The sequence below is a fragment of the Neofelis nebulosa genome, chromosome 16 (genome assembly GCF_028018385.1).
Source record: "Neofelis nebulosa isolate mNeoNeb1 chromosome 16, mNeoNeb1.pri, whole genome shotgun sequence".
Classification (NCBI taxonomy): domain Eukaryota; kingdom Metazoa; phylum Chordata; class Mammalia; order Carnivora; family Felidae; genus Neofelis; species Neofelis nebulosa.
The window spans coordinates 15,127,076-15,151,054 of NC_080797.1; the positions used below are offsets into that span (position 1 = coordinate 15,127,076).

The 23,979-nt window shown below is 55.8% G+C and overlaps 1 protein-coding gene across 1 annotated transcript in view; it reads right to left on the reverse strand.

Annotated features, from left to right (window-relative positions):
- The window catches only part of RPTOR (regulatory associated protein of MTOR complex 1), a 207,455-nt gene that overhangs the window by 178,070 nt on the left and 5,406 nt on the right, over positions 1 to 23,979 (reverse strand). Inside the window, exons 3-4 of the mRNA XM_058704930.1 lie at positions 19,337 to 19,495; positions 7,230 to 7,376 (exon numbers count right to left, since the gene is read on the reverse strand). Of these exons, the coding sequence (XP_058560913.1) occupies positions 7,230 to 7,376; positions 19,337 to 19,495 (306 nt within the window). The remainder of the gene's footprint in view (positions 1 to 7,229; positions 7,377 to 19,336; positions 19,496 to 23,979) is intronic.

Consider the following 23,979-nt stretch of genomic DNA (forward strand, 5'->3'; position numbering starts at 1 on the left):
CAGACACGGGGAGCGTCCAGACACGGGGAGTGTCCAGATCCAGGGGAGCGTCCAGACCCGGGGAGCGTCCAGACCCGGGGAGCGTCCAGACCCGGGGAGCGTCCAGGCCAGGGGAGCGTCCAGATCCAGGGGAGCGTCCAGACCCGGGGAGCGTCCAGACACGGGGAGCGTCCAGATCGAGGGGAGCGTCCAGACCCAGGGAGCGTCCAGACCCGGGGAGCATCCAGGCCAGGGGAGCGTCCAGATCCAGGGGAGCGTCCAGACCCGGGGAGCGTCCAGACACGGGGAGCGTCCAGATCGAGGGGAGCGTCCAGACCCGGGGAGCGTCCAGACCCGGGGAGCGTCCAGACCCGGGGAGCGTCCAGGCCAGGGGAGAGTCCAGGCCGGGGGAGCATCCAGGGCCAGGGGAGCGTCCAGACCCGGGGAGCGTCCAGACCCGGGGAGCGTCCAGGCCAGGGGAGCGTCCAGACCCGGGGAGCGTCCAGACCCGGGGAGCGTCCAGATCCAGGGGAGCGTCCAGACCCGGGGAGCGTCCAGACCCTGGGAGCGTCCAGACCCGGGGAGCGTCCAGACCCGGGGAGCGTCCAGACCCGGGGAGCGTCCAGATCCAGGGGAGCGTCCAGACCCGGGGAGCGTCCAGACCCGGGGAGCGTCCAGACCCGGGGAGCGTCCAGATCCAGGGGAGCGTCCAGACCCGGGGAGCGTCCAGACCCGGGGAGCGTCCAGACCCGGGGAGTGCCCACAAGGGAGGCAGAACTGGAGCCGCACCCTGAAAGGTGAGTGACCACAGACACAGACACACTCGCTCGCCCAAGGGGAGGCCTGACACCCTCAGCCGCGAGGGCTCCGAAACTCTTCGCGCAGAGAAATCACTTCCCTTTTTCCCCAGACCTTCGCATTATGGGCGAGGAACGTAAAAGCTGCCGAGTGAGAAGCCCAGCTTCCCACACACCCCACAGGAGGGACGGGGCACGGGTCCCAGCCCCGGGGAGCTCCTCCCGTCATACAGGCTGTCGACAGGGTGGCGTACAAAACACTCTGCAAACAGCACACGCGGCACGAGTGAACGGGAGCCGTATCCACTGGCCAGCAGCCGCGGCCTCGGCCCGGGGAGCCCAGCTCTGCTCAGCGCCTCCCCAGACAGCCCTCCCCACCCTACACGGCCCCTCGTTTCCCGGGCCTGCTGGCAGCGACCGTCCGATGCCCTTGAGGCTGCCTCCCCACGAGCCTTGCCCCCTTCTGGGCAGCCCCCCCAGAGCCAGAGGGCCGGCCTGCCCCACTGGGTCCTTTATGTCCATGATGGAGGCCACTCGTCTCCCCAGCCAGGTGAGAATCCCAATTAGAGGGGCTTCTGCTGGATTTCTTTTTAGATGAGCCCCTCCTCACCCTCCTATAAACAGTTGAAATGGCAGAATTTCTTTTTAAGTTACAAGTGAAATTCTCTTCTGTTCTGTGTGTGAGAGCGAATACCAGGTATATATACGTTTCTTTAACACCTTGTTTTGAAAACCTTTGCTGTCGTGAATTCTTACTGCTTACCGTGCATAAAGTACAAGGCACGGAGGAGAGGGGTGAACCTGGCCAGCTGTCATTAGGAAAAGGGCATGAAACCGTCCAGAGTGTGCGCAGAGACGCAGAGGGGAAGGGGGATCACCGGCCACAGCCTCGCGTGGCGTGGGCTGGAAATGCGGGCTCACCGGGACACCTGTCATCAGGACAGCCCGGGGCTCAGCTGTGTGCTGAGCAGCCGCACCGGCCCTCCACAGAAAGCACTGGCACCTTCTTCGCTAGACAGAGTTACTGACGAACCTGGGTGAAGCAGGGCAGAGCAGCGAGTGTGGCCCACGGCAGCCCAGGAATGTAACGCCCCCGCCCGGTGACCTCGCCCCACGGACAGTACAGCCCCGGCCGCTTCCCCTGACGATTTCCGCCCACGAACACGAGCACACGGGGGTTTCTCTCCATTCTTCCTGACAGATGGCACAGAGTCCTCTCAAGCCTGTAGCATCGAACACAACAGTCCACGTAAACCTAAGAGAAAAGTTAGTACCTGGGGAAATGGAGGCAACTGAGAAAAGAAGGGGATGCCGTTGACAAACCCACAAATCAGCATCATTTTAAGCCTAAAGGACAACGTTGACGCAGTTATCAGGTAACCGCCTTCGGAGTTCCTCTGCAGCCGGACTGGGGGCGACGGGGGCGACTGGAGCCTTGGAGCCGGACGCGCCCCGAGCCACGCAGAAGCTACACGGCGGGGCCGTATCCCGAAGCGCCCGGCGTGCCCGTGGCAGGTGCCTGGAGAGCAGATTCCAGTCAGCGAATGGCAGTCGCGACACGTGCCTCTCTCCAGGCAAGCTGGGAACTAACCTGCGGTTTTGGGGGTCACCCACGGGCGCCACGAATATGACCCCGGCACGGACCGCAGACTTGGCTGGGGAGGCCACGGGCGTCCACACAATGTCTGTCTCCGGCAGCAGCAAAGGAACCGTGAGACCTCGGGACAGGATGCGTCAGTTGTGCGGATGCACACGTAACTAACGTGTCCTGAGGAGACGTGAAGATTCTGACGTTACTCGCTTTTCATCAGAATCACTTAGTTTAGCTGCCTGACGTGAGGTTTAGTCGCAGCGATGGATACGTGAGGATGATGTTCACACGCGGGGTTTCGCATGGAAAATCGTCGGGCGGTCCCGTCACCATGGATTCGGTGATGCCGCAGGAGCAAGTCTGTTCCTCGCCACGAACACGGGCGTCCGTGCGGCAGGTCTCCGCGGGCCGGTGGCAGCCGGCGGCACGGGTCGCACAGACCGTGCAGAGGACGGAGGGCAGAATCAGGGTTTACTCGGAGGCGTCGCGGGAAGAGCCTCGCAGGGCGTCGGCGAGCGGGAAGACAAGACGTGGCGCCGCCCAGCGCCACACCGAGCGGTGCGGGAAGCGTCCCGGCGCGTGGCCGCTGCTCCCGGGGAAACGCTCGCAGCCCCCGCCGCGGCCGCCACCTAGAACCACCCGAGCGGCGGTCCCACGCCGAGGAGGACAGGCGGTCGGGACCGAGGCGGGCACGCGGCTCAGCCCCACCTGTCCCCGGGAGAAGGGGCGCTGCGGCTCCCGCCACCGGACGCCCGTGCGCTCACCTGCCTCCCGGGCGTCTTCCGGGCCGAGCGGGAACAGGCCTCCCGCACACGACAGCGCTGCAGACGCTCGTCCCCCACTCCGTTCCCGCCCACCGCCCCCAACCACGGCGGGGGCCGGGCACCCAGCGCCAGCCACAGACAGAAGGGAGGTCCACTGGGCAGGGGTGCCCCGCCTCTTCCCGCCTCACGCACCGCACGCCGCAACCGTCAGGAGAAAACACCACCGGCCGAGGGTGCCAGAGCGGAGGGTGACAGCGGCCTGCGCCCCCGACCGCACGTGAGTAACGTTGTTGCGGGCCTCCCAGGCCCTCCCAACGACGCCCAAGCGCTACGTGTTTGCAAACCAACAGTGAGCTGCTTTTGCCTTCCCGCCGGAAGCATCCAGACGCGGACACCGAAGGGCTGGGAAAGCTCACCCCGCGCATCCTTCCTCAGGTCGTGACCTGAGAGTCGGCCCTACCAGGAGGAAGGAGAAAAACCAAGGAAGAGGCAGCGGGGGGGGGGGTCTGGAAAACAGTGGCTGCTCCCAATGAAGGGAGGCCCAGGACGGCGGCTCCGGGAGGCGCCTTCGAGGAGCGGGGGGGCCGGGGAGGAAGACCCTCCGGGCAAGGCACATTCCGAGACGCGACGCAATCCCAGCCAATCTGGGAACCCGGGAAACGCTAAAGAGCTAAGTCAAGAAGAAAAGAGAAAGTCTCCAGGAAGGTCCAAGAAGCAAACAAAAACCGTTACGCAAACGGAAACCACAGCACCCGATTTAGCCACCGAATGAGGTGTTTATGTGGATGCGGTCAAGGAGTCAAGGCTTGACGTCGGTCACGTTTTAGAAGCGGCCGACACACAAAGCCCGGGGCTCCGTCACAGGCAGGGAACGGAGGGCTGCCGTGAAAGTCAACGTGGCAGAGCTACGAAACCATAGTTGTGACTGATTCCTGATGAAACAGAAGCAAAAACACACAGCTGTTGTTTCAATCTGCAAAGGCTACGAAACACAGAAAACCCCAAACCGGGACACGACGCGAGGGCCGTGGGGAGACGGCCGGCGGGGGGTGGGGGGTGGGGGGGGCGGTGGTTGGTGGTCCCCCCCCTGCTGGCGCTCTTTAGAACTCACTCATGCACACAGCAAACGGGACTCAGAGCTACCCCGCGTCTTTACCACCAAAACTCAACATAATTTCTCCACTTCTTTAAATAGAAGTGACGGCAGCTCTGTTTTGGTTTGTATGATAGCAGAAAGCCCACAGATAACCTCAAATCTGTGAATCAAGCAGTGCCAGCACAAGCATGCCGTCTGCATCGACAGAGATGCTCGCTGGGGGAACCAGAAGGCCACGGGCGCAGGGCCCTGGCCGGGAGGTGTGGCGCCAGGCTCAGTTCCCCACCACTGGCCTCCGGACTGCCTGATCTTTCAAGTCCTGCCATATGCTAATCTGGCAATCCTAAAAATACTTCTCGTGAAGAGACATTGAAAGGAGAGGGGTTTGAAGACTTTCTCTAACTTTCAAGTCGCAAAGCAACGTGACACAATGACACGTGCGGAAGATGCCCGAGTGACGGAGAGGGTGCGTCCTCCCGGCTGTGACCAGCCTCCGGCTCTGAACCGTGCTGGTGCCGTGCTTTCCCGGGAGGTGCCGCCCCCTGCACCTGTCGCACTCCTCGGCGGGGGGGGGGGGGGGGGGGGGGGGGGGGGGGTCTCCCGGTCCCGCCACGAGATGGGGCCACGGCCAGCGTGAGAGCCGACGACCGCCCTCCCCCCCCCCCCCCACGCGTGCCCTCCCCCCTGCACCACTGCGTGCACTGCCGAGGCGCCCCGGCCCGAGCCGCCATCTCCCTGCCTTCCGTGCGACCGTCCGACCCTCTGCCTTTTCAACACTGGCACAAACCACTTTACCTGCCTACGTCTCTTAGCTCACACATCACCATCTACCCCGTAACACGCCTGCCGCGTGCTTCTTGTAAGTTGACGGCACTTGACCCACGGAAGAGGAGGTAAGAATTTCTCAGAAGAATAAAGCGAAGCGGCTACAGAGGACTTCTGTTTGTCCAGCATCCGATGAAACGGCTAAAACGGACTCTGCTGTCTACGCGAGAGGCCAGCTGGACAGCGGCCAGACGTAGTTAGTGTGGCGGCAACACGCGAGACTCAGCACGCGGTCGTTAGGGGAGGGAACACACGTAGGAGAGCTGATCGCAAGACACGCGGCGCGACTTGGTGCTGCCACGGGTCCAGCACCTCACACAGTGTATTTCTCGTTTGCTCTCCCCCGGGAGGAGTGAGTCAATTACACACTCTTTCCCCCCGAAAAGACGCGTGGACATCTTTTGTGTCGCGCTCAACCAGATGAACGGTTTCTGAGGCTGCGTGAGCCGTGGCGACATGCAGGGAACACGACAGAACCGGCAGAGGGGACCCGCACGGCGCGGCAAGGTCCGCGCCCCGGCTGCGCCCGCCGCGCCGCGATGGGCTGAGGCCGGCGGTCCGTCCCTCCTTAACCGCCCTGAAGCTCGTGAATTGGGATAAAAATCGGGCGGCATTCTCTGGCATTTTTACTTACATATTTTAAATGTAAAAAGAAAACCTTTTATTGCCATATTCATTACCTGACGAGACTTTAGCGCTCATGGGATAAGCCGTCCCTTGGGTAGACGTGGGTGAAGGGCCTAAACACAAGGTAGCGATCAGACAACACAAGACGCGGTCCCCCCCGCTCTTATCGCAGAAATGCAAGCTCAGGACTTGAGGGGCGGGACTCTACCTTCGAGGTCAAAGGGCACTGCATTTACCGGTCTCTCTTATGCGATGCCCTGCACAGGGACTCGATTTATAAATATAAAATATTCAAGTGTGTGACATGTTCATTGTAAATCCTACCACGCAGAATTTCAGATGTTATTGCTGATTATTTCTGCCACATCCTCTGATGAAGCACGAAAAGCACAACAATAACATTAAAATTGAATCGACCCAAAAAGGCTGGAGGAAACATGTACTCAGGACCATTTTTGCTCCAGAATCGAGAATTTCCTGCACCGCAACCAATCAGAATTCATGACCCCCTCGAGGCTGCAGAATATTCTATTCCTACACTCGCATGCAGGCCACGGGATGAAGGTCTCTTAATTGAAAATGCCTCCACAATTTCCCTTCGGAATTCACTGTTTGGTCCAACATCAAATATTAACTAAAACAACCAAGTGAAATGTCTGCTCGTGAGCAGAGCGCTGTAGTGGCTCTCCCAGCTCCTCTGCGCACGCGCGCACACACACACGCGCGCGCACACACTCACACACACAACATGCACACACACGCACACGCGCGCACAAACACAACATGCACACTGTGCACACACGTGCACACACACAGCCATGCACACACGCAAACAACCCCTCACAAAAACAACCACGAACACACATGCACACACATGCACACATGTGCACAAACGTGTGCACACATGCAACCACAACTGTGCACACACACACACAGACACACACACAACAGGGACAATAACAAAGATGTAGAACTGATGGCTATGCCCAGATATGGGGCCGTTTCTCCTAAAATCTGCTTTATTTTAACATTTATCCCAGAGGCAGAGGCCACTGGAGCACAAACCAACTCTAGAAATGTGGGCACTTAACTGATGGTCACATTCGAAATGACACTAAGCAGGGCGCCTGGGTGGCTCGGTCGGCTGAGCGTCCAACTTCGGCTCAGCTCACGATCTCACGATTCGTGAGTTCGAGCCCCGCATCCGGCTCTGTGCTGACGGCTCGGGGCCTGGAGCCCGCTTCGGACTCTGTGTCTCCCTCTCTCTCTGCCCCTCCCCTGCTCACTCCGTCTCTGTCTCTCTCTCAAAAATAAAATAAACATTAAAAAAAAATTTTAAATGACACCAAGTAAAATGAGACGTTAAAAATACGCCCGTAAGTCTGTGCCGAGTACCTCCCGAGCTCTGTCATCGAATGTCCCACGTTGCCCGGAGCGCCGTGACAGCCCTCCCAGTGGGAGAACGAGGGGGGCCCCGCGGAGAGTCCGGCCCCCACCCCACAGGCGCCCGGGCCTGCAGCGGACACCGGTCGGGGGCGCGAGGGCCTCACCTCCAGCTCCTGCTCCCTCTGCAGGGCGAACTGTTTGAAGGACTTGACGATCAAGCCGGCGTTGGAGCAGTCGTAGACGAATATTGACGGGCTGCCCATCCACGTCTGCAGGTCATAGATGGACAGGGGGATGTACTGCGTGTAGTTCTGGAAAACAAAACACGGGGCGCGTGGGAGTGAGGCCTCCCGGACTGGACCGCCAACCCACACCCGCGCCAGCGCCACGAGGAAGGTAGGACCCGTGGGGCCTGGTGGTCGGGGCGGTCTCGAGCTGCTGCTTCGACACGCTGCAAGTAACCGCCGCCCGCCACCTGCCCGGGGGCGCGAGTGCCGGGCGGGCGGCCGGCGCGGTCTAGGGCCCCGCCCCCGAGCTCCCCTGCAGGTGCCAGCGGCTGGCCGTGTCCTGGGAACGCCAGCCCCTCCCCGCAGCGGGACTCCCCTGCCTGTGTCCTACCACACCGGCTCCAGTGTTTACCTTCTGCTCCCGCCCCGGGACCCAAACCACAGCCTCCTCTTGCACACCAGTTGCCTCTGTAGCTGCCGGGTGTGCTTATGGAACTGCCGCGCGCCCCGCCTGTCAGGGGGATGAGCTCTGGGGAGCTGCCGAGGCCCCTCCGACGTGCGTGTTTTCCCCACGGCACCTTCTACTTCAGAGACACCCGTAAGCACTTAAACCTCCAGATGGTTTCAACAATCACACTGAGGGGACACAAGTGGATTCGGCCCTCTGATTTTGCAAAATCACACAACAGTAACTTATTAACGTGAATCCGCTAAGAGCGATATTTTTCTGGACAGCCTGTACCGCTCAGTACTCGAAAACACTGCAGTGATTACTGGTAAACGCAGACAAGGACGTTCCTCATCTTTAGAGAGACGGTCACAAGTCTCACTCAAAGGCAACCCGTCTAAGCAATTCTTCTGCACGGAACACCTTCGCTTATTCGCCCTTCCTCGGCACGGACAGGTGAGTGGTGATGCTGGCAGGAATCGACTCTGCACGCTGACAGCGAAGGTGGCCGTGTTTCCCACAGTGGAGCCACAAACGTGGGCTCTGGTAGCGCCAGGAGGATTGTTTAAACGCAACAGGAAAACAGGACGGAGGACAGAAAACCAAAGAGGCCCGAGGGAAGTCTGTCACGAGGCTGGCCGGCGGAGGCTTTCTCGACGCACACAGCGTAGCACCAGATCTGTCGATCGCAGGATGAGGCCACGTCCGGGGACACAGGTGTGTGCGCGCGAGGGAGCAGACACCTGGACCCCGGGAGGGGCACACACATCCTGTGCCACGTCGCCTCGCCACCCCGCCCTCCTCTGCTGGCCTGCCGGTCGTCACCGCACTACGTGAGAGAACGCTGGAAACGCCGTCTCTAAATACTCTCGCCGGAGGATACTACGGATGTCAGCGCTTCCCTAACGAATCTATGCAGTGAGTGCACGGCCGATCAAAATACCAGTGGGAGTGTTCCTTGATGGCATTTGACAAGCTGGTTCTAAAGTTAGTGCAGAGAGAAATGCACAAGAATAGCGCAAAAAAAAAACAACAAACCACCATTTTTAAAGGAAGAATAACGAGCAGGGACTCGCACTGGCAGATATTAAATATACTATAAATCTATGGTAATTACAGGATGGTATTAGGGAGGACGAGAAAAACAAATCAACAGAGAAGGTCCAGAAATACACCCGCATATATAATTATAACGAAGGTGGCATTTTAACTCCGTGAAGAATGAACGATTCAGTACGCGATACTGTAAAATCTAACTAGCCATTCAATATTGCTGAGATTCTATGTACAAAAAAAAATCTAGATAGATTTTTCTTTCTTTTTAATGTTTATTTATTTTTGAGAGAGAGAGAGAGAGAGAGAGCGTGAGTGGGGGAGAGGCAGAGAGAGAGGGAGACGCAGAATCCGAAGCGGGCTCCAGGCTCTGAGCCCAGCATGGGGCTGGAACTCACGAGCCACGAGGTCATGACCAGAGCCGAAGTCGGACACCCAACTGACTGAGCCACCCAGGCACCCCTAGATAGATTTTAAAACTAAACATAAAAACAGAATAAAAGGTTTTTATTTATTTTGGTGCAAGAAAGGCCTCTTAATTCACAAAACTTAGAAGACTTAAAGAGAAATACAATAAGATAAAAATTATATAAATCTGATAAGCCACACGCCAATGACAAGCAACTCGAGAACACAGTGGGCACCACGCACGTGACAGGATGTTTGGAGGGCACGTGTGTATGAGCTTCTGCTCGGACCAGTGAAGACGAAACAAGGAACACGTGAACAGGCAAAGGATACAAACGTGCAACCCGCAGAAGCGGCGGGTATGATGGAGGACTGGGGAGAGAGCTTCACGCTCTGGATGGATCGTGGAAACACAGATTACAACGAGAACCATCTATCTGCCTCTGCGTTTGTCTTCATCCAGCAGAGCGGAAAGAAATGTAAAAGATGAACAGATCAGCAGGTGTTCCACAGGGCATCGGCTTATTGTTGGCAGGCGTGTAAATAAGGAAGCTTTTTCAGAAAGCCATTCACTTTCACGTGCAAGTTTCAAACGTACAAGCCTTTGACTCGCACGTGTCCATCCCACAGGAAAAGTTGCATCCGCACGGAGAAACGTACGTGCGAGGACGTACGGTACTCTTGCTGGTAAAAACCTGCCAGCTATGTAAATGCCACCAGGGAGGAGGCGGCTGGCCTAAGCTCTGTCTCCTCCTCCTCTTCACCAGGTAAGCGCAGGAGTGACCCACATACATCCACATTGTGGCACGCGGCACTTCGAGCCGTGCGCCGCTTGGAGACTGAGCTGGCTGGTGGGTGCTGACATGGAGAGACACCCCAGGCTTGCCATGATTTCGAAGGCGCGAGTCTTAGAACATCGCACAGACGACAATCCCATCTTGTGGGAAGAAAAGGAAAGGGCTGTGTGTGTGACGCACAAACGGCTAGCACCTGAGCGCTGCCCCGCCCACGAGAACTCCGTGTCCGTGGGACGGGCGGCCCAGATCAGTGGCACCGAAAGGACAGCACTGGACCACGAAGGGTGGTCTTCTCGGGCCGGGCGGTGCAGGTGCGCGTTTAGGGACAGAGCTGTGTTACTCCTGCTCCTTTGGTACCTGTGTGCTCTTGGAATCCTTCAGAACAGAAATTACTTGTGTTTTCTGAGAAGACAAGACGCACTCAAACTGTTAAGAGGAAGGAAAAGGGTCATCTCCAGGGTTTACCATAATACACTCCCACATCCTTCTAATACTTATAACCGGCAGGCATCACGCGCCACCTGCAGAAGAAGGCTTCCGCAAGCTCTCCGACGGGCAGAGCGGAACGTGCGTGAGGGCCTCCGGGGACGGTGGGGAAGAGAGACCCTCTCTGCGCCCGCTCCCCAGCACCCACCCTGCCCCTGCTGACGTGCAGCCCCCGCTGCCGGGGTGGGGGGCAGAAGGGCAAAGAGAGCCCTTTAACTGGGCAGGGACATCCCCACACCCCTGGGAATTCATCGCGTTGTTACCTGCCGGCAACACGCTGTGTGCGGTTTATTTGCCGCCCACAACATCCTCGGCTCAGCGGGGAGCGGCCAAATACAGCTGGCAGGGTCCTGACCACACTGCCGTCACCACTTCATCCGCCTGACCGTCGGGAAAGTGCCTTCCGGGGACAGGCCGACAAGGCCCCAACACAGCACAGAGGCGTGACGTAAAATACATTTCAGCAGACCGTGTTCTCAGGCCTTGCCTTCTGAGCTAAAATCTAAACTTTATATTTCTCCCAAATCAAAAGTTTCTTGAAAAACGTTTGAGATACAAAGTTAATTAATGGCAATTCGCTAAAATACCGTAGCTCTAACGTACTAGGAAACCATGATTTTTCCTTCCACTCCCTGTGACCGCCGGCTGCCAATGACAGGCTTCAAGTGGGTCCTCGGCCACCCAGTCCCTCTGAGGGCCAGAACCTTCCCCATCTTCTGATGCTCATCCGAGGGGGGCAGCGTCGCGAGAAACCTTGGACTCTCCAAACTGTTTCCGCTTCACAACTGTTAGTTACGGAGGGACTCTCACCGGAGACAGACCACGGGGACGCCCACCGCCGAGGGAGGCTTGCACGCGGCACACGCACCCACGCTGCCTCTGAGGAGGGGCCGGCTCCTACGCGTTAGCTGTGTGTGCAGAAACGTGGAAGTGTGGACCCACCGGGAAGGAAGAAAATCAACGCCGTTCGATCACATTGAGGAAAACGGCCTTTGAGAACCAAGTCTTATTAGTTCGTGAGCATGTAGATCTCACTCCCATCTCAGAAAGACCCCGGGCGGCTGGTCAAGCTTCAGGCCAGAGCTCCCGCCCTGCAAACCCCCGAAGGGCGGCCTGCTCCATCGCAGACACAGCTGTGGAAGAACAGCATCCAGAGCACAACCGTTTCTCTGGTCCCACGGCACGTTCCCACGTCGTCTCGGTGGAACCACCCTGGACGGGCTGCACAAGTGCAAGGCTCCCCCCCCCCCCCCCGTGCACAGAGGGCGCCCGGAGCACCCCGAGGCTTTCAGGCAGGGGCTTGGCTCTCCACCCCCCATCAAAGCCACAAGTAGCGAGAATTCCTCACCAGAGCCTCTCTCCTTTCTCTTGAAAAAACGCGTTCAAGGCCATGTTTTCATTTCAGACAAAGAAATACAAATAGGGTTCGGACAATTTATTCATTACAATCCATTTTATCTGTCAGGTTATATTAAACATTAAAAAAAAAAAGTCCCCTTGCTTCATCAGACTGTCTTCTCGGGCAAGTCCGTGGCAGAGGCAGCAGCAGAACAAGGGCCGGGAGAGGAGGGCGCGGGGTTTCCGGGGACAGCAGCGCGCCTCCAGAGAAGCCGTCCCCGTTTCGGAGAAGACGCTCGGTGCACCTTCTGCCAAAGTCTCCAAGTGTGGGTGAGAAGTCCCAGCCACACCGACGTGGCCTCCTCCTGCGGGCCCTCCAGGATTGCTGCCGGGGCCGCACTTCCCCGTGAGCCCAGAGACAGAGCCGCGGCTGCATCTGGACGGTCATCCCGCGTCCCCGCCCTGGGGGGTAATGCGTGCGGCTGTCCCCCGAGGACAGGACTTCTTTCCAGAGGCCGCCCAGGAGCGGGAGGGGCCGGCCCGGGCGCCGCAGGGGCCGAAGAACGGGGCTTGACCACCGGGTGCGGCGGTCGGCAGCCCCGGAGCCTGAGCCACGAGCAAACTTCCGTCCCTCCGAATCCGTAAGGCCGAAGCCGCGGTGGCTTTGCTGCCACTTCCTCTGCCTTTCCTTGATTACAGTTAAATGACCGACCGCTCCCCGAGTAATTCTAAATAAGTATTATTTAAATAATACAAGTCACCGGTTTTTGAACCTGCATGTCTCCATCAAACAGTGACATTCTTATTCTGCCTTATGTACAGTTCGTTACTGATCCTGCTGAAAAATGGATCACAAAGGCCTTTCAATGCATAATTATCAAAAACATACACTTGTAATTTGTAAAGAGCAACATTTGTGCCAGGTCCCCTGTAGCATTTGTTTTGTTACTTTATCCATATTGAGAGCAGCAAAGAAAAAAAAAAAAGAAAGAAAACAAAGCTGGTAATTTCATCGTAAACTTGACTTGTCTTTTCTGAGGATTTCTGGCGCTTTCTGTTTGTCTGCAATAGTTGAAGGAAGACCGTCAGCAAAAATTCTGTTTCTTCAGAAGCGCTGGAAGACTTCGGACGATTTCTTTATAAGAGCTTGAAGGTTTAAAAAAAAAAAAAATACATGATTCCCTTGATGTTAAGAGATATAAAATCTTAACTGATTTCTCTGCTGCCCTGTACCATTTGAAAACCAGATTTATGGAGCGTGTGGGGCCGATCGCCGGCATTTCTCCGAAGTTCCAAGGCCCAGCTGCTGCTGCTGCTGTGGGTCCGCGACCCGCACCTCAGAGTCCCTGGCGCAGGCTGCGCGGGCATGCGGTACAGACACAGGGCGCTCGCTCCTCAGTTCTGGCGCCACCCGTGCACCTTACGCTTCACGAATCAGGAAACATTTTGCTAGTAAGACGATACTGAAAGAAAAATATCCAGGGGCGCCTGGGTGGCTCAGTCGGTTGAGCGTCCGACTTCGGCTCAGCTCATGATCTCACGGTCCGCGGGTTCGAGCCCCGCGTCGGGCTCTGTGCTGACAGCTCAGAGCCTGGAGCCTGCTTCAGATTCTGTGTTTCCCTCTCTCTCTGACCGTCCCCCATTCATGCTCTGTCTCTCTCTGTCTCAAAAATAAATAAACGTTAAAAAAAAAAAAAAAAGAAAAATATCCATTCATCCGGGAGTCAACCTTAAGTAGAATTTCAACTACAAATTCAATTTCTTTGATCGATACAGGGCTATTCAGGCTTTCTATTTCATTCTGGGATTTTTGGGGTTTTTTGAGAGAGAGAGAGAAAGAGAGAGAGAGAGAGAGAGAGAGAGAGAGAGAGAGAGAGAGAGCGCGCACGTACCTGTGCACGTGCACGAGCGGGGGAGGTGCAGAGACAGAGAGACAGAGATGTGGGGCCAGAGCTGACGCGGGGTTCCATCTCACAACTGCGACACCACCGCCCGAGCTGAAATCAAGAGTAACTGACTGGCCACCCAGGTGCCCCTGGGTCACTTTTGACAAGTCACATTTTGTAAGGCATGTCCCATCTAATTTAAGTTTAATGGTATAAAATGTTAATATGTCCTCGTGTATTTGATATCTGTAGGATATGTGGTGACGTCTGCTCTTTCATTTCTAAGTGTGGATTGTGTCCTCTCTGTTCTCTTGATCTGTTTGCTGGAGACACTTTAAAAAAAAAAAAAAAAAAAAAAAGTGAGCTACGTTAGCTCTCTCCACTGCTCGTTCTCTATTTTACTGATTTGTGCTGTTATTTCCTTACTTGCTGTGTGTTTAGTGTGTTCCTCATTTTCTAGTCTCTTAAAGGAGAGACTGAGATTTTAACTTTACACCTTTCTGCCTTTCTGCAAAAAGATTTAAGGGCATACGTCTCCATGCGTGCACTGCGTTAACTGCATCCCGCAAATTCTGGCAAGTCTTATTTTCATTATTCTTCCATTTGGACCCTTCTTTCCTTTCCTTTGTCATATCTTTTTTTGACACGAGTCATTCAGTTTCCAAATGTTTGAGGATTTTCCAGATATGCTACGAGGCCAACTTCTGTAGTCACAGAATAAATTCTGTATGATTTCAGTCCTTCAGACCTCATGGAGACATGCCATTCTCGGAGGACACCCCCCTGCACCTGACATGTGCACCCTGCAGCCGTTGGGCACAGGCGTTATATTCACTGATTCACAGCGACTGACAGTACCGTTCCAGTCTTTTCTGTCAGTAACTGACCTCTTCTCCACTAGAAAAAAATACATTATGTCTGGAGTTTTCTTTGTGAGAAAACTATTAATCATCAATCTTAGTTTTAACCTATCAATTACTGACAGATGGTTATCCAAAGCCCCAACCGGAATTATAGATTGGTTGCTTCCTCTCTTTGCTCCTGGCAATCTTGCTCTATGTACTTTGAACTCTCCTATCAAGCACCTACATATCCAGGACAGTTTACGTCTTTCTGATGACCTAACCATTTGTCATTGTGAGACGTCCCTCTTCACCTCTGGCAACACTCGTGTCTCAAAATCCGTTTCCCGATTAGTACTTTGGCCCCCTCAGCGCTCTTACGACTAGTTATTTGCACGACACACAAAGTTTGGTCTTGCTTTCGATCCAGTGTGATATAAACTTATGAAAAAGCCAGATTAAACTAGAATGTGGGACACTGTAGAGAAAACGGGTCTGGGTTCACGGACAACACAACATGCACTGTTGAGTGAATGGAAACAGGAGTCGGTCACAGAGGGGGAGGAAGTCTTTACAAAACACACATCTGATAAAGGACCTGTATCCAAACTACAACACGAATTCTAAAAAGGGACTAAGAAAACAGCCCTGTTGAAAAGTGGGCCAAAGATACAGGTAAAGAAGGCTACAGATGGCCCCTAAGCACCTGGGAAGACTCCACACCAGGTCATTAAGCAAAGGCAAGTTGAAACAACAACGAGATAGCACCGGTGAGCTAGCAGCGGATAGCACGTTGACAGCAATGAGACAGCACCTGATGAGAAGGGCCGACGTCCAACCACTGGCAACAACATGCGGGAGGTGGGATGGGGAGGGCCAGGAACTCTCTTTCGTTGCTGCTGGGAAGGCGAACTGATGGAGCCCCTCCGAGGACAATTTGGCCATTTCTTAGAAAGCCGAACAGACCATCTGATCCAGCAACGGAACTCCTAGGTATTTACTCAAATTAGCATAAACCTTACATCTACGCAAAGACCCGCACACACAGGTTTGTAACAGCATTATTCACAACAGCCCAGAAAAACCAGAAGCGAGCAAGATGTCCTTCAATAGTGGTCCATCCAGATAATGAAGCGTTACTCAGTGGTAAAGAGAAATGAGCTATCAAGCCACAGAAACACACTCCTTGTTGAAAACAGCCAATCTTAGAAGGCTACACACTGTATGATCCCAACTAAATGTCACTCTGGAAAAGGTAAACCTACAGGGACAGTGGACGGCCGTGGTTGCCAGGGGCGGGGAGGGGAGGCAGGAGGGGCGAACAGTAGAGCACGGGATTCTTAGGGCAGTCAGACTACCCTGCAGGGCACCGTAATGGTGAGTGCGTGCCATGACGTATCCGGCAAAACCCAGAGCACGTACGACGCAGAGTGATCTAACGTGAACTATGGACGTTAGCGAATGACACTGGATCAATGCCGCATTGGAAGCTAGTTAATGACACTGGACCAACACTGGATCACGAACTGCGGCAAATGTCCCCCACCAAAGCCAGACCTTAATAATGGAAACTGAGGGCGGGGGAGGCAGGGAGAGTGCAGGCAAAGTCTCCTTCTCAATTCCTCTATAAAACTAAAACTGCTCCAAAAACTGAAGATTATTAGTAATAATAATTTATTAAAAGACCAATGTGTAACTATAGTAACCCACTACAAAAAGACGATAATAAAATAATTTCACTTGGAAAAAAACACAAAGAAGGACCTATATCCGCGGAGGCAGTGTGTGAACCTGGACTGGATCCTGGATCCCAAACAAAACCAACAAACACTGCTTATTAAAACAGGCGCTTTGAGGGGCGCCTGGGTGGCTCAGTCGGTTAAGCGTCCGACTTCAGCTCAGGTCACGATCTCGCGGTCCGTGAGTTCGAGCCCCGCGTCGGGCTCTGGGCTGATGGCTGAGAGCCTGGAGCCTACTTCCGATTCTGTGTCTCCCTCTCTCTCTGCCCCTCCCCCGTTCATGCTCTGTCTCTCTGTCTCAAAAATAAATAAATGTTTAAAAAAAAACTAAAAAAAAAAACCACAGCTTTGAGACGGTCGGAAGCACGTGGACATGCTCTCTGTAGTGAATGATACTACAGAATCGATGCTAAGTTTCTTGTTATTTGTTATTTTATACCCACCAAATATCTACTAAGAAAACAAAAAAGTGTGTACAGATAAATTATAAGAAATGGTAAGAGAAGAGCAAAACTGATAAACATAAAATTAACGTACAAAAATCAACAGCCTTTCCATACTCCTTGGCAAAACCTTACAGAACACAGGTTTTATAGTAAACATTTATAACATCACAAATATACAGAATCGGGGTGCCTGGGTGGCAGTCGGTTGAGCGTCCGACTTCAGCTCGGGTCATGATCTCACACTCTGTGAGTTCAAGCCCTGCTCGGGCTCTGTGCCGACAGCTCAGAGCCTGGAGCTTGCTTCGGATTCTGTGTCTCCCTCTCTCTCTGCCCCTCCCTGCTCATGCTCTGTCTCTCTCTGTCTCAAAAATAAATAAAAACATTAAAAAATTTTTTTTTAAATATACAGAATCTAGGAATATATCTAACAAATGATGCAAACTTGTATGAAATTATGAAATACTACTGAAAGACACCTAAAAAAGAACACAGTTTGGTAGACTCAACGTTGTAAAGACGCTGAATCTCCCCCATCATTAATCCACTGATTTACAAGTTGGTTCAACAGTCTCCTGGATGATCAAAGCACCAAGAACAGCCAAGACGCGACTGAACAAGAACAAAGAGGAGGAATTCGCTTTCCCAAACACCAGGAATCACTGGAAACCTACGCTCATTAAAATAGTTTCCTGGCACAGAGGCAGGACCCATGGAGCAGAACAGAGCTCAGAAACACGCCCACACACTATGGAAACTCGATTTCGTTCAAAGACGGCATTAAATAGTAACGGAACAGGTAGGTATCCACTGGAGGGGGGAAAAGAATATGAGCTCCTACATAACAGTATGTACAAAATCAGTTTCAGGTAGATTAGAGACCTACATATAATGGAAGAAAATACAACCCTTGTGGAAGAACACAGAGAATACTTTTGGGGGCGCCTGGGGGCTTGGGCAGGTGAGCGACCGACTCTTGATTTTGGCTCAGGTCATGGTGTCGCGGTTTTGTGAGTTCGGGCCCCATGTTGGGTTCTGTGTGAACTCTGCAGAGCCTACTTGGGATATTCTCTCCCTCTCTCTCTCTCTCTCTCTCTCTCTCTCTCTCTCTGTCACCCTGCCCCTCCCCATTTTGCACTCTGTCTCTCTCAAAATAAATAAAAAATGAAAACTTAAAAAAAGAAAAGAATACTTTTTAAATCTTGGCATGAGGAAAGTCTTCTTAAAGACATAAAACGTCCGCACCGTAGTGAAAGACTGGCCAAGCTGACCACTTGGACGTAAAGAGCTCCTGTCCGTTAAGGGACACCAAGCCATAATTCAGGGAGGACGTTCGCAATTCCTGACAGTGATAAAGGGCTGCTGTCCAGAAGACGAGGGATTCCTTCAAATCAGTGAGAAGAGGACGCAGCAACCCCGGTGACGGATGGAGGAGCTGGCACTTCGAGCAGAGGAAGCCTCCACGGCCGGCACGCACGTCAGAGGGCGCTCGAGGGCGCGGCCACCGGGGAGACCCGCGCTGGCCCCCACACCGTGCAGGAAGGACAAACCCTGACCACAGTCTGGGGAAGAAGGTGGGGAACGGAAGACACTTGGGCAGTGTGCGACAGGAAGACGACAGAACCACTCAGAAGCTTGTCTGCACAGGAGGCACCAAGCAGGTCCCGGGACGTCCCCACAGCCAGAGGCAGGGGACTGGGGGAAGGGGGAAGGGACAGCAGGGACCGGTCTTCAGAGCGTGACACAGAGCGAGAGGGGCAGGCACAGAAGGACCCCAGTCTCGTCAACCAGAACGCACCCAGAACCAACACGCCTGGACAGCCACACAAGAGTGGGGACACCGTAAAGGAAAGCGAGGTCGCGGTAAACTCGAGATCCACTGGGATCCTGGCGGGGACAAGGGAGGCTGCACTTGAGGAGGGCACAGGGGCTCTGAAGGCGCGTCTTCTGAACCGGCGGTGGCCACGTGGCGTCGAACCCTGCACCGTTCCAGGCGCTGCCTTTCACACCGCATGAGCCGAGAGGACGCAGCCACCGCCCCACCACAGGGTGGGCGCGACACTCGCCGCTCGCGGCCAGGAAGATGGCGGAAGGGGTGTCGCCTTGGAGGAGCTGGAGGCGGGAGCACCGCCCTGGGGAGGGCAGAGCAGAGGCCGCGTCCACAGGTGTCATGGTGGGCGCTCTCTGGAACCCGTGCACCGTTTTGTTTCGTCAGAAAATCGCGGGTTCTCTAAGGAAGACTCCGCCTGACCTGAGAAACTGTGTCGACCGTGCGAGTCCTGCCTCCTGCGGGGAGAGCGCACCCGAGGGCCACACCGGACAGCGTGGCCCGGACGGTGCCCCGCCACGCGGGCACGAGAGCCGGCACCTCGAGCCTGCTGCCCAGGCCTCGCCGCTGACACGGAGACGATCCCACGGGTCCCCGCCACACGGCGGGCCCGCCGCCCTGTCCGGCCCGACCACAGCCGGGTCCGCAGAGGCAGGGTCTAGACAGCAGCGGAGCCACGGGCGGACGGGACCCGTGGCCGAGCTCCCACGCGGACACGTTCTGTGGCAGAGGGAGACACGGGCGGGGCTCCCAAGGACCTCGGACGGAGCTCCTACCTTGTTGAAGACCCAGATCTCCCCGTTCACGGTGGGCCTGGGCACCCCGTGGCCGTTGTAGTGGAAGAGGACCCGCTCCTCCTTGGCGTTTCGGCGTAAAGACGTGCAGAGCTTTTTCACCTCATCCACGGTCGGGTCGAGGCTCTGCTTGTACCGGGCCTGTTGCGGGAGAAGAAATCGAGAAACTCACCGTGGATTCGCGGGAGCACCCGGGACGCACCCCCCATTCCTGCTCTGAGCGGCGCGTGACCCCGCACACGCGAGCCCGAGCTTCTCCGCCCCTGAAGGCAGGCGACGGCTCTTTCAGAGGCTGCCGGGCACGTGCCCCCACCCGCCAGACGCTCCTTGGGAGCCACCGTGACGGTCCCACGGGATGGAGAGGCCTGCCGCACGGCCACGCTGAGCAAAACGTACCGCCGCTGGGATGCCGGGTATTTCTCAGAAACACTCAATCCTTCCGGAAGAACTCTCTGCAGGAGGCTGCAGCATAAGGCAGCAAGAGAACCGCAGCCAGAAAAGGAAGACAGAGGAGGGACCCCGACGGCCCCTCCCGTCGCCACCTCGGCCCGGCTCAGCCCCCACCTGCTCCCGCCTGGACCCTCACCCATCGAGGCCAAGGGCCCCCCCGAATCAGCAGGGCCCAAAATGAACCGACAAACATCAACAGCCCTTATACACACGACAGTGAACAGTTACAGGACGTAAACGTACGGAACGCCCATTTCTAAAGCAGAAAAGAAGATTGAGCACACAGAAGTAAACGACGTGAAACATAAAAAAACCCAGATGAGGAAATTTTTTTAAATTCTCCTGGAAAACATGAAGGAGACTTGAAACACGGAAAGATGTTCCCACTCGGGTAGATACACCAACAGTCTTTTCTTATCGTTTTTTAAGCAAGTTCTACGTGCGACACGGCACCAGACTCATGACCCCGAGACCAAGAGTGGCACACTTACCGAGCTGGCCGGGCGCCCTGGCACCAACATTCTTAGTATATCTGTTCTCCCTGAGTTTACCGCCAAATCCAATGCGTTTCCCATAAATATAACAGGCTATTTACTGCTTCCAAGAAACTGCCACTGACATTCTCATGGAGACACGACCACACAAGAAGGGCCAGGAACACAGAGACACGGAAACCACGAGCGTCCAGCCCTCCCACGCCCCCAGACGCCCTCCACGATCTGTCTGATTGGAATGGGGAGGCCGGAGGGGAGGGGCTACCCCACAAAGCCCACAGTCATACCCAGACACACATCTCCTGGGTTTCTGATTTTATTTCATCAAAACCAGTTCTAATGCCCAGCCGACCTACGCGCAGAAACGAAGCCATGTGGTGATGCCGAAGCTGGGAGACGGGCAGGTGGGGCTCACCCGAGGGGCCTACTTCATATCCATTCGGTGGTGAATTCCCAGTGAAGACTGACTGAGTAAATCTAGAGCCACACCGGAAGACGGAGTGGACGTGACGTGCGTGGAATCTCTAACGCCACACGAGGACGTCAAAACAATGCCCCAAATTGGTAAGTCAATGAAGAGCAGCGTAAGAATGCCCCGTAAGAAGACGGCCATATCCTCTAGAAAAACACAGCTAAAAGGGTTTGCTGCTAGGTAGGGATTACGCGGTGACTTTTAAAAATAACGTGTATGTTTATTACTTGGATGAACTTTTAAAACTTTACTTGAAAAGCTAAATAAAAAGTAACACGGTGACGTCACCCGAAGAAAGCAGCGGTCAGAACGCGGAGCACACACAGTGCCGGGGCCGGGCCGGGGCCGCCCGTGCCCGCACGGCACTCCGCGCACCTGCTGCCGGGGAAGCATCCCCGTTGTGTGCGAAGAGCAGCGGGGAGAGAGCAGCAGAGACAGGAAGCAGCTAGAAGGCCTGAGGACCGCATGCGGCTTCCAAGGACAAGAGGCTTCCTGATCCTTCAAAGGAAAATGAGGCGTCGAGGTGAAGAAACCAGCGGGGACACGCGGCCCGTTGCACACGGGAGTAGTCTGTAATCAACCACACGAGACCCCTGGAGACAGGCTGTATCTCACGGTCCCAAAGTTATCAGCGGATATGCATAAATATGAAGGCTTCGCGATGGTGAAATTCACAACACAAGTTTCTCCAGACTGTCCACATTCCCCACGCCTGTAAGCAAACTAACCCAAGGGGAGCGACCCTGTTCTTCCACAGACAGTTTGAGAACCCCGTGCTGAGGCGCAGGTCAGGGTCCAGCCACGTGGCCTTCCCTTCCCACGTCTCCTCCATACGGGCCAGGATGCTCCTCGTAAAGTAAGGGTGTCACAGAGGAGGCTCGAGACAAGGCTCACATGTACGCGAGGTTTCCAGGTTCACTTTCACCACCAAGGCAGCGTGAACTAATCTGACAGAGGCTGTGGGTCCCCCGTGTGGGGGCTCTGAAGGGCTGGCCCGCACGGAGATGGTCCATGTGGGAGCAGGGGCTCGGGACGCAGAGGGCAGCATCCTCACCCACGTGTTCTGGAAGCACCCAGCTCTTGTGCACGACTCCTGCCGGGACCCTCGGGGCAGGGGCGCCCGTGTCTCCTTTCTCTGGCTCACACACACCGTTTGTTATACGTCCGTGTGTGACCGTGTGGTTCCCACCGACCGTGAGGCCAGGCAGCATGGGGCTCTGTCTTTACGTCCCTCCCACGGCTGCGCACAACACACTCAGTTATTAGGGACTGATGTGACGGACGCTGACCTCTGTCGTTAGTAATGAAACAAGGAAAACGGAGAGTCCTTCCTGCTACTGACGTGACACGAGTGAATCCCAGTGAACTGCGAGGAAGTGCGTATGTAGACGTCTTTGGGCGCTCACCTGCTCGCCTTAATTCCTGCTACTCTGCTATTTGGAATCTGCATGCTTAACAGTGAAGAAAATAATAAACGTCACCGTTCCTGATTTGCCATCGGTGAACCGTGGATTTGTGCTCAGAGTGAGACAGAGCCAGGGTCCTGGGTCCTAACGCTCTAACCGGCTGAATCTTCGTTGGCCCCATAAAACAAGACGAAGGTAACCGATAAATGGAAATCCAGTTCTGGGGCAGACAGGGAACATCTCGTCGAGATAACTTGGACACGTCCCCCAAAACCGCATCCGCCCCAGCACGCCGTGCCATCGGGAAGTGAGTTACAGGCAGAACTATCTGGAAGTTCAGTCCGCAAACGAACAGGATAAAAACAACCGCAGACCAGGTAGGAATGGGGTCAATCCGTGGAGCCTACTTTCAAATCCCCCAAACCCCCCCCCCCCCAGAAGAAACCCCCGACGGAGCACAGGACCCAGGTGAACACCCACGTCACTGTGACGCGACCAGCGTGGCCCAGAGTCTGGACCATCCAGTGACTGAGGGCTGCTGTGACGGCCACACGGGGCAGCAAGCCCCTCCCCGTCTTGGCAGACGCTTCGATCTGGGCCTTTTCGTAAATTAACCACCGCACGTGTGTTACAGCGGTACTTTAAAAGTGCGTCCTGGCCGGATAGGCAAAAGTAGCTGGAGGTACTCCGGACATTTCAGCTCCAGGAGCCACAGCGGCGGGCCCGCGGGCTGAAGGGGAGGGAGCGGCCTTGGGCAGGAGCCCACCTCACGGAGTCCCGCTCCGGGCCGTGCGGGTCGGGCACACAGTCTTCCTATTTCCAGGAAGGCTTCTGGGCGGCTCATGTAGGGAAGAGTAAAGATGGAGGCCGAGTCACAAGACAACTTCAACGGGCTAAAAGGAGTCCCGAATTCGCGACTTATCATCCCCGCGAGCGCAAGGCGACTGAAAACGCTTCCCTTTACTACCGAGAGCAGCAACAGGGCATCGCCCTGGAGGGAAGCCCGGTCGTGCGTGCACAGAGCCACCCCCTAGGGGCCGGGGCCATGCATGCCGCAGGGGCACTGCCTTTAGGTGCACGAGACCCTCTCCCCAGCAGCAGCATTTCCACAAGCGGGGTGAGAGAACGGCTGTGGATCGAACCGAAGGAAGAGTTCCCAAATTCGCAGGAGGCTGTGCGCGGGGACAGACGTCCTCTCCGACCACAGCGAGGACCAGATGCCAGTGGCGGGGAGCTTCTGGGGAACGCAGGGTCTGCTGGGGGAGCAAGGGCAGGGGTGCGGTGGTGGGCGCCGTACCCCTCTCACGCCGCCCCTTCTGCCGGGCTACGTTACGAGGACACCGACCGAGACTGTGGCGGTTTTATTAGACGCTGTGAAGAAAACAGGAAATCAATCTCACCGCACGTACGTACATCCCCCCGACCCACGGGCACTTCTCTCCTGAGGCCTCCTGCCACCACACGCGGAACAGTAATCCCCGCTGTCGACCATCACGCCCACCGGGGACACCTCTGCCCCCGCTGAGAACCGTCACAGGCGCAAGGCGACAGCAGCACACGCACAGCCCCGACGGGCCCCCAACGGGCTTCCCGGGCACCGTCCCGCCAGAGAGCCGAGCCTCGCGGAGCCACAGGCAGAAGGCGGAGAGGGTGGGATGCCTCGTGCCCACAGCCCGGCCAGGCGGGCGGGTCCCCGGAGGTCACGCTCACACGCGCCGTGCGCCCCCTGGTTCAGGAGCGCGGCTCGCCACCCTGGACGCCTGACTCTGCTCACGCGCATCAAAGCTACCGACCCTTAAAGAG